General features: G+C 45.1%; 1 protein-coding gene across 9 annotated transcripts in view; it reads left to right on the top strand.

Annotated features, from left to right (window-relative positions):
• The first annotated feature begins 221 nt into the window (after positions 1-221).
• The window catches only part of ECI2 (enoyl-CoA delta isomerase 2), a 65,113-nt gene continuing 54,178 nt past the window's right edge, over positions 222-11,156 (top strand). For 2 of the 9 annotated variants that reach the window (XM_061591088.1, XM_061591079.1), the window contains exon 1: positions 335-454. In XM_061591088.1, the coding sequence (XP_061447072.1) occupies positions 372-454 (83 nt within the window). In that variant the 5' untranslated portion in view covers positions 335-371. The other 7 variants (XM_061591106.1, XM_061591138.1, XM_061591141.1 and 4 more) reach the window with 7 other exon arrangements.

Genomic DNA, 11,156 nt, shown 5'->3' with positions numbered 1-11,156 from the left:
ACGTCTTGCCCAACTGTGGATTGGGGCAGCGCGGCTTTGCCGCATTCCCGCGCATTCTTCCCGCCTCTTTCGTTCTCCTCTCCTGTTCGCACACGCTCAGGGTTTCTCCGCCCCGCTCTCCGTTGACGACGCGCCACTGTGGCGTTGCCAGACATTCGCACAGCTGCAGCCAGCCTCCTCCTTCTCTGACGCCCGCCCTCTCCTTTCCCTTCGCTCCTCCTTCGACGGCTCCGGGCGGCTCCTCCCCCTCAGGCCTGGCTGCGAAGGCGACGGAGTGAGCCCCCTGTGGGGGATTGGGTTTCTTCTCGCTCTGGTTGGCCAAGGTCAGGTAGGAGCTGCTTGTTTCCTCTTAGCCCGGTTTCTCCCGAGCGATGTCCTCTGCTGCAGCCGCCGCTGCCTTCCAGTTTCTGACGCGGAGCCTGCTGCGTCTTCACCGCCCGCTCTGCGGGGTTAGGTGAGAGGGCGACTACCAGGTTCAAGCCCCTTTATAAGCCAAGAGGAGAGGGCGCGAGGGTTAGGTGAGAGGGCGACTACCAGGTTCAAGCCCCTTTATAAGCCGAGAGGAGAGGGCGCGAGAGCGTGTGCAAGTGATCCGTCCTTGCCGGTGAGGAGGGCGGTAAGGCCACCGCTGCATGAAACGCTGTGTGTTGCTTGCTAGACTATGATCAGGCATTACCTTGCGAGTAATAAGGCCGCTCTCAGGATTTGTTGGCTGACATTCTGTGTAACTTGATCGTAATTACTACGTTCCACTGCTTAGTTTACATAGGAAGCTGCCTTATACTGAGTCAGGTCATGCGTACATCTCGTTCAGTACTGTCTACGCTGACTGGCAGCAACTCTCTGGGATTTCAGACCGGGATCTCTCCCAGCCGTACCTATAGATCCCTGGGGTTGAACCTGGGACCTTCTGCATTTAAAGCAGATGTTCTACCACTAAGCTATGGGCCTTCCCAAAGTGGGAGGAGAAGGAGAGATACCTCAGTTGTGACTGGAAATAAGTGACAACACTTGATGTGGATGGCCTATCTTTAAGCTCTGATGTGGGGACTCGGGCTGTGAGCGCAGTAGTCGCCTGCAACAAAGAGTTTCCATTAGCCACACCTGGAGGGGGAATGGGTTGATCTACCAATCAGTTGCAAAATCATTTTGAAGTGAATTAAAAAAAAAAACACTCAAGCTGATCCCCACCAACTTTTACAGTAAAGGGGGCAGGGTTTGACTAGAGTTGCGTGCCCCCGTTTTCAGAAGGGAGAGGTGGAGACGCACTGGAACCGGCAGAACAGTGAGTGTGTTTGAATCCTTAGTGACACCCAGCCTCAGCACAGGGTGCAATTGGGCAGTTGCAAGGGTCCCAGCATCCCAGTGGGCTCCACTGCTGAGAGTTGCCTTGTGCCCTGCTTTGGAAAAAGTGTCTGGATCCAGGCATCGTCATTGTACTTTTCTCAAATGCCCTGGAGTGATGCTGTACTGGAGGCATTGTGGGGAATTAGAATGGTGACCCCAGCTGTTGGTGCTGCTGCCAGGTAGGCCAAAAGGAGGCCTGTCACTATAGGAAGGGAGGACAATCAACCCAGGGCGGCCTCAGACCTGGAGCTGCCTGCTCTCTGCAGTTGGCAGTGGTAAGGGAAAAGAAATGGACTCTCCACTGCATGGGGATAAATTATCATGTGTTCTTATTTCGTGTGTTCTAGGGCTAAACCTTGACACTAAAAACAGATGCTGGGCTGCAGCAATGCCGAAAGTTTAACCCTACAGTGTTTCCACCCCAAGTAATGCTATCAAAATTAACATGAAGGCACATTCCCAAGCATGCTTGACTTGCCTTGAGGCTCCCACATAGTTTCCAGACACACCTGAGTCCCCACATCTCTTTCTCTAGGACAGGGATGGGGAACCTGTGGTCCTCCAGATGTTGTTGGACTCCCGACACCCATCGCCCCCAGCCAGCAACATCAGCCATCAGGGATGATGGTGGTTGTGGTTCAACACCTGGAGGGCCACAGGTTCCCTGTCCTTTCACTAGGAAGTAAGCACAGCAGAGAGGATATCAGCTAGACGTGAAGTTTTGGGAGAACAGTTGCTTGCTCCCTATGAGCCTTAAGGCCTAGCTCTCACTGAGGTAGTAAATCTGTGTCTGGACTCTGTGTCCCACTTCAGGCAGTGGGCGGGGGAAGGCACTTTTTTATTTGGACACTTCTATCCCACCTTTCCATGACAAAGTCAAAAGCAAGGCGGTTTACAATAAAAATATCAATCACAACAGAGCTAAAAGCAACCCTGACAGAATAAAACAGCATCATAAAAACCATATCAATAGCAGCAGACCCCATATATAGAGAGAGTTCAACTAAAAAAAAAAGGCTGTTGGAATAAAATAGGCTGCACTTTTCTGAGAGTAAGCCCCACTGAACCGCAGTGTGACTTGCTTCCGAATAAACGTGCACACGATTGCAGATGGACCTTTCTGAGGTGGCTCTTTCATAGTTTAGGCACCACAACAGAAAAGATATTTGCTCTTCATTAGCAACCCTTTGGTTGGCAAAGGGCCACTGAGGAAGGCCTCAGCAACTGAGTACAAATCTCAAGCAGGTTCATATGGGACGTGATGACAGAATGTTTCTCCTGTAAAAAAACTTCTCTGGACTTTTGCCTGACATCCAGTTTTCTGTGTGAAGGGAATTTTTTCACAGAGAGGATTATTCAATCCTGTGGGCTCCCACCTGAAGTGGTACAGTCCAAATACATGTTTGCCACCTTAGTAAGAACTAAGCTCATAAAAAGGCATAAGCACTGATATAGCCTAATGTATAAGAGCACAACCTGTGAGATTGGAAATCCCTGGTTGAGATGTTCTCTGCATCTGTGTTCATTCCCATTGTTAAAAAGGAAATAACATCACCTGTCTTGCTGTGTCTTTAAATGGACAAAGGTAGTATAGTTGACAGCGATCCACTGTTTGCCTGTGCTGCTTTTGTCTACTTCAAAGCTCAGTGCAATATGAGTAGGGTGGCCAAATGCAAAAACAAGATGGAGCTTCTGCGCCTTTAACAGTTCTGCAGAAGAGGGGATTTCAGCAAGTGTACCTTGCATGACAACCTACACTTGCTAGAATTTCCTCTTCTACACGGTTCGCATCTGGCCACTGTAAATAACAGACCCCACAACCCAGCTGTTTTCCAATGTCTCTGTGCACCTCCCTGGTTTAGGGGAGGTCATGTTATAGTAAGCTATGGAACAGGCAGAAGCAATAGGGGAGTTGTGCTGCTTCTGCTTGAATGACATGAGAGGCCTCCTCCAAGTTTCCTGCAAATTGCTGAGATCTTGGGGATGGTGATCAAATTTGAGAGGTCTGATCATTGCTAGAATATTTGCAGATTAAAAGTTCTACAGATATCAGTATGTCTCAGATTTGGCTCCTGTGCAAAATTGATTGCTTAGCAAGTATTTGAGGAACTATGTAAACCTTGAAGTGATAGGGGTGAGTGAGTGAGTGAGTGAGAGAGAGAGAGAGAGAGAGAGAGAGAGAGAGAGAGAGAGACCTATTAGATATTATTTGTGATGTAATTAGTGATTTGAAAGAAATTATTGTTATGTGCCTTCAAGTTGACTACAACTTATGGCGACCCTATGAATCAGCGACCTCCAATAGCATCTGTTGTGAACCATCCTGTTCAGATCTTGTAAGTTCAGGTCTGTGGCTTCCTTTATGGAATCAATCCATCTCTTGTTTGGCCTTCCTCTTTTTCTACTCCCTTCTGTTTTTCCCAGCATTATTGTCTTTTCTAGTGAATCAGATCTTCTTATGATGTGTCCAAAGTATGATAACCTCAGTTTCATCATTTTGGCTTCTAGTGGTAGTTCTGTTTTAATTTGTTCTAACACCCAATTATTTGTCTTTTTTGCAGTCCATGGATGCGCAAAGCTCTCCTCCAACACCACATTTCAAATGAGTTGATATTTCTCTTATCCACTTTTTTCACTGGCTTCCTGAAACTTAAGCCCATGATTCTTAAAGAGTGCTATCATATCTCCCCTCAGTCTTCTCTTCTTCAGGCTAAATATGCCCAGTTCTTTCAGTCTCCCCTCATAGGGCTTTGTTTCCAGTCCCCTGATCATCCTAGTTGCCCTCTTCTGAACTCGTTCCAGTTTGTCTGCATCCTTCTTGAAGCGCAGAGACCAGAACTGGGCACAGTATTCAAGATGAGGCCTGACCAGTGCTGAATAGAGGGGAACTAGTACTTCACACAATTTGGAAACTATACTTCTGTTAATGCAGGCTAATATAGCATTTGCCTTTTTCACACTGTTGGCTCATATTCAGCTTATGATCAACGACAATTCCAAGATCCTTCTCACATGCGGTACTGCTGAGCCAGGTATCCCCCATCTTATAACTGTGCATTTGGTTTCTTTTTCCTAAGTGTAGAAGTTTGCATTTATCCCTGTTGAATTTCATTCTGTTGTTATCAGCCCAGTGCTGCAGCCTATCAAGGACCCTTTGAATTTTGTTTCTGTCTTCCACGGTATTAGCTATGCCCCCCAATTTTGTATCATCTGCAAATTTGATAAGCATGCTTTGTACCTCCTCCAAGTCATTAATAAAAATGTTAAAGAGCACTGGGCCCAGGACTGAGCCCTGTGGTACCCCACTCGTTACTTCCGCCCATTTTGAGAAGGAACCATTGATAACCACTCTTTGAGTATGATTCTGGAGCCAACAGTGGATCCATCCAGCCCACATTTACTTAGCTTGCTAATCAGAATATCATGGGGCACTGAAGTCGAGATATATTATGTCCACAGCATTCCCACAGTCTACAAGGGAGGTTACCCGATCAAAAAATGAGATGAGATTAGTTTGGCAGGATTTGTTCTTCATAAATCCATGTTGGCTCCTAGTAATCACTGCATTGCTTTCAAGGTGCTTACAGATTGACTGCTTTATAATCTGCTCCAGAATTTTTCCAGGGATTGATATTAGGCTGACTGGTCTGTATTTCCCCGGTTCTTCCTCCTTGCCCTTTTTGAAGATAGGGACAACATTAGCTCTCCTCCAGTCATCCGGCACTTCACCGGTCCTCCATGATTTTGCAAAGATAATAGAGAGCGGTTCTGAGAGTTCTTCAGCCAGTTCCTTCAATACTCTAGGATGCAGTTTATCGGGCCCTGCTGATTTGAACTCATTCAAAGTGATTAGGTATTCCTTGACCATTTGTCTAACAATCTCAAGGTCCAATCCTGACCCTTCTACTTCATGTTTCTCAGGAGGGTCATAGGCCCTTTTTTGGGAGAAGACTGAGCCAAAGTAGGAATTGAGCACTGTGACGCCCTTCCCTGGCTCTCACTGTCAGGTTCCTACCTGCTTGTGGCTACTACCTTTCACTAGGCACCACCAGGGACTCCACCAGTCCGGACTGTCCTTTTTTATGGTTTCTCTCTCCGCTCTAGCACAGATCTCACTAGATCCCTCTGCTAGGCAGCACCACCAGTCACGTCCTATAACCAATGTTCCCAGAGACTTTGCCTGAGCCTCTCTCTATCTGGTTACTTTTGTGACTCCGTGCTTATGCTGTTCCCAACCCCTTTGTATCTATATAGATAACTCATATAACTCTGGGTTGCGCTGGATACTTGTAATGTTATTATTCTTCTCTTCACCGCTGCCACCATTCGTTACTGTTTCCCTTCAGCCTTGGTAATTACCTTGCCCTCCCTTCTGGTCTGTGAAAACCCTAGCCAAGGATCAGGCCTTCGGTAAACCAAAATAGTATTTATTAAATATCAGAAATAACAAGATTACTTTTATAATGGTACATAAGCATATGGTTTCATCTATTCCTGTGATACTTGTCTTATTATTAACTAGAACTCCAATTTCCTCTTTCTCCACACTCTCCTAACATCCACTACCAAACACCTTCTTTCTCTCACATCCACCAACTGACTTCCACCACCACCACCACCCTACTAACATCCACCCAGATTCAACTGTCATTCTTCCATTTATACTCTCAGCCATTCAAACGCTCAGCCAATCATCCAGCATTCTACTGCTCATCTACTCCCCCCTCCTCTTTCACTCCACTTACCATATATCTTCTATCCAAACAGCACTTACCATATTTACATTAATACAGGAACATCACAAGCACTTCTGCCTTTGTCATCTGTTATCATTTTGCCATCCTCATTGAGTAGCTGTGCCACCATTTCTTTTCTGTCTTTTACTATGGACATACCTGAAGAAAGCTTTTTTGTTGCTTTTAGCATCCCTCGCTAGCCTCAGCTCATTCTCAGCTTTAGCCTTCCTGACACCATCCCTGCTATTCCGTGAGACCTGCCTGTACTCTTCCTTTGTGGCCTGGCCTTCTTTCCACTTCCTGTATGTGTCCTTTTTTGTTTTCAGGTCATCTCTAAGCTTTTTGTGAAGCCACATTGGCTTCTTCTGCTGTTTCCCCCCTTTTTTCCTTGTTGGAATTGCTTGCCATTGCGCTTTTAGAATTTCCTTTTTTAGAAATTCCCACCCATCTTCGACTCCTTTTCTCATTAGGGTGGCTTATAATAATAATAAAATTTTATTTGTTAGTCGCCCATCTGTCTGACTTAACAGACACTCTGGGCGACTTACACAATATAAAATACAATTTAAAACATATTCATACAACAGTCACCATATTAAACAACAATACATCTAAACCACCCGTTAGTAATACAACATAATAGCCTAACCCACCCCAGAAATCCCATAGGCCTGCCTGAATAACAAGGTCTTTAAGGCTCGACGAAAAGCCATCAGGGAGGAGGCATGTTGAAGGTCAAAAGGAAGCAAGTTCCAGAGGGTGGGGGCCACGACCGAGAAGGCCCTCTCTCTGGTCCGCACCAGCCTAGCTGTTTTCACCGGTGGGACCGAGAGAAGGTCTTGTGAGGCCAATCTTGTTTGGCGGCATATTTGGTGATACTGGAGGCGTTCCTTCAGATAAACTGGGCCAAAACCGTTTAGGGTTTTAAAGGTTAATACAAACACCTTGAATTGGGCCCGGTATACAACTGGCAACCAGCCGCCGCATTCTATACCAGCTGCAATTTCCGGACCGTCTTCAAGGGTAACCCCACGTAGAGCGCATTACAGTAGTCTAATCGAGAGGAGACCAGGGCATGTATCACTCGTGGAAGCAGATGTATAGGAAGGTAGGGTCGCAGCCTCTGTACCAGATGAAGTTGGTACCAGGCTGCCCGACTTACTGCAGATACCTGGGGCTCCATGGACAATTGAGAGTCCAAAATTACCCCCAGGCTGCGGACCTGGTCCTTTAGGGGCAATCTCACCCCATTAAACACCAGGTCAAAGTTTCCCAACCTTCCCTTATCCCCCACCAGTAACACCTCGGTCTTGTCGGGGTTCAGCTTCAGCCTGTTCTCTCCCATCCATCCACTTAGGGACTCCAGGCAATTGGACAAGGTTTCCACAGCCAACTCTGGTGAGGATTTAAATGAGAGATAGAGCTTGCCATGGAACCGTAGTTACAATTGTTCTGAGTTTATTAAAATCAGCTTTCCTGAAATCCATGGTGCACATATGGCTACTCTCAGCTTTTGCTTTTGTTAAAATCAAGAATTCAAATATGATGTGGTCATTTCCCCCCAGAGTTCCCGTAACTGCCACTTCATCCACCAAATCATCTCTGTTGGTTAGAATCAAGTCCAGGATAGCTGATCCTCTGGTTGCTTCCTCCACTGTAGGAGGAAGTTATCTGCAACACAAGTCAGAAATTTCTTGGAGGGGCTGTGTTTGGCAGAATTTGTCTCCCAACAGATATTGGGATAATTTTCATGATCTACACCAGCCTTTCCCAACCAGTGTGCCTCCAGATGTTGTTGGACCACAACTCCCATCAGCCTCAGCCAGCATTGCCAATGGTCAGGAAAGATGGGAATTGTGGTCCAACAACATCTGGAGGCACACTGGTTGGGAAAGGCTGATCTACACAGTCAAAAGCTTTGCTTTAATCTATAAAGCACAGGGTGATTTTCTTCTGAAATTCCTTGGTCCGTTCCATTACCCAATGTATGCTTGCGATATGATCTCTTCCCGTTCTAAATCCATCTTGGACATTTGGCATTTCTCACTCCATATATGGTAAGAGCCTTTGTTGTAGAATCTTGAGCATTACTTTACTTGCATGGAATATTAAGGCGTAGTAGTTCGGTAATTACTGCATTCCCTGGGATCCCCTTTCTTTGGAATTGTGATGTATATTGAATGCTTCCAGTCTGTGGGACATTGTTTAGTTTTCCATATTTCTTGACAGATTTTTGTCAATATTTGGACAGATTCAGTCAGGGCTGTGGAGTCGGAGTCAGAAGCAATTTTGGGTGGAGACAGAGTTGGTAGAAATGTACTGACTCCGACTTGAAGATAAAATTAATATTTTAATATTAATATTAATTTATTAATATTAATACATTAATATACATTTGCCATTTATGAAGGAGTCAGGAGTCGGACAGTAGAAAAATAGAGGAGTCTGAGTCGGACAGTAGAAAAATAGAGGAGTCGGAGTAGAAGGTTTGACACACCGACTCCACAGCCCTGGATTCAGTCTCAGTAACATGTAGCAACTCTATTGGTATGCCATCTGTTCCTGGTGATTTGTTTCTTCTAATTATTTTAAGAGCAGCTTTCACCTCACATTCTAGAATTTCTGGTTCTTCATCATATAGTTCCTCCCTGAATGAGTCTGTCATCCTGGCTTCTCTTTTATAGAGTTCTTCAGTGTATTGCTTCCATCTTCCTTGGTCTGGCAACCAAGAGGTCTTTTGTATCTTTAAAAGTTGTGCAGGGGGGAGGGAGAATTCTACCTTGTGTTTTTTCCCATTGCAGGGTTGCAAGAACACCTGTACTTGGCTGACTTTCTCTTCTCCTAAAGATAAAGGATCAGTCTGAGGGGTTGAACCTGGCAACCCTAATGGAGGCTAAAGCCACTACTCAGATCTTTGCACATCAAACCACGTGTAACCCCCACCCACTCAGCCAGCCAGCATAATCTCACTTAACCACCTCCCAGATCCTGCCCTGCCTCCGACTAAGGGACACTTACTCAAGCAAACATTTCCCCCTGAGATGCAAAAAAGTTAAAATACTGCAAATGCAGCACAGTAGCCAGACTCACTCACTCACTCTCACACACACGCGTGCGCATGCGCGCACGTCATCTTTCACTTCCGCAGTTCTTTATCTCCATTCTGCTGCTGCCTCCTTCTCCTCCTTTATCCATGTTCTTGACCTCCGGATCTAATGTGTTTTTAGTGAAACTTCTCTGTCAGGAGGCAGGCTGTCCTGTTCGTTGCCTGCAGAAGCTTCCCAATGTGTTGGGCTCCTGATGTTCCTAATACGGCATCCTTGGGTGCAGTGCTGCATGTGAAGCTCCCCCCTTAGCATCCGTTTTGCCAGGAGTTACCTTTCCCCCATCTTTGATAGTGAGAAGGGAGCGGTCCTAGTCTGCAATACTACAGAGTTGAAAGAGGAAGTGAAAGGAATGTCCTTTCTTCCCACCTCCTCTCTTACTGTAGTTTTCCAGCCTGTGATCTGCACCTGAGTACAAAAAAGAGTGATGGGGAAGGAACATTTCCCCATTCTCTGGGGTCTGGAGGTCTGTGTTTACTTGTCCCTGCAACTCTCGTAGGGTTTGTGTGTGTTTGTTTTCTTCTTTCTGGAGAGCAGTCCATGTTTGTTTTGTTTTTGCCTCCTCCTGTCAGGGTTACAGTATATATCCCCACCCCCTGGGAATCTCTCTTCATATGTTTCCCCTCCTGTTTACATCCTGGTGCCCAAGAAAACACATGCACACACACAAAAGATATGAGTAAGTGGAGGCCGCTCTCAACAATTTGTGACTGTGTATACTTCCACAACTGCCGTTTTGTGACTTGCCAAGCCCCTCATGTTAGTGGTTTTGTGGTGGTACCCACAATGCTTTTTGACAATTCCAAATATGCCTATGGACCCCAGAGATTGATGTATGTGTGCATCTGTATCTATATATATGACTACACACACACATCTGTATGTATATTATTTTTGTTAAATAAATTACACACACACACCTTGGCTTGCTATCCACGTTTTCTTCAAAATCTGATAAGAATTTTTCTCCAGATCATTTGACTGGAGACTGTCAGGTTTGTTTGTGTATCGGTACCTGAACGATAAGAAAAAAATGTTTAAATGATACCTTCCTGATGTAGCAATCTTTGTTTCTTCCTTCTCTGTGCTGGTAGTACAAGATCAACTGGTGATGTTGGATTCTGTCTTGGCCCTGAAGATTGGAGTGGCTGACCTTCTCAGGGCAATCCTGTGCATATTTACTTTGAAGTAAGCCTTGCTGTATTCAGCTGGGCTTTCTCCCTTGTAAGCATGTTTAGGATTGCAGCCCTGTTCAACCCCTTCCTCACTTCGCCCAGTGGTGCAAGCCCAAGTGCTCTGTGTAAAAAACCAGGAAAAAGAGAGAAGCAAGTCACTGCAAGCCTGCCCCTGAATTAGGTCAGAATTTGTCCAGAAACTGTTCGGCTCTCCTGTGCTCAGGCAAGGAACTTCTACGTACCTACTGACATAAGAACTAAATATTCTCTGCAGGTGCAAGGTTTTTGTTTGTTGATTTCTGTTTCTTATTCTGGTTTGATTGTCAGTTAGCATTTTCAAATTCTATTTTTCAACCTGCTCTTCTCTTCCCTTTTTCTTCCCTCCCCCAATATCATTCCTTGTTGATCCATTTCCTGTATAGTTTTACTTTTCATTTTTAATAGCACTATCAGATCTGATGAACGTTGTGAGCTGCTTTGGGGGCTGTGGTTTAAAAACAACAGATAGATAGATATTTTGCTTGTTAGTTTCCAGCTCCTTCCTTTCATATAAGATCAGACTTAATGTATTATGTGTCAAAATGGCAATTATACTATATAAATATCACTGTATAACTACTGCAAGTGTTGCTATAGATCTTGAGAAGGATGGATGTTTGGTGAGAATCTTGAATTTTTAATTGTTTGTACCAGCAGAGTATAATTCAACATTTGGTTTACAATTGATAACAGACAATATAGAATATAAATTTGCCATCGAGGTAATATGATCTGCATAACATATAAATGTAAAT

Source organism: Rhineura floridana, chromosome 1, assembly GCF_030035675.1.
Source record: "Rhineura floridana isolate rRhiFlo1 chromosome 1, rRhiFlo1.hap2, whole genome shotgun sequence".
In the NCBI taxonomy this organism is placed as follows: Eukaryota; Metazoa; Chordata; class Lepidosauria; order Squamata; family Rhineuridae; genus Rhineura; species Rhineura floridana.
This window is presented reverse-complemented; position numbering and strand designations above follow the sequence as displayed.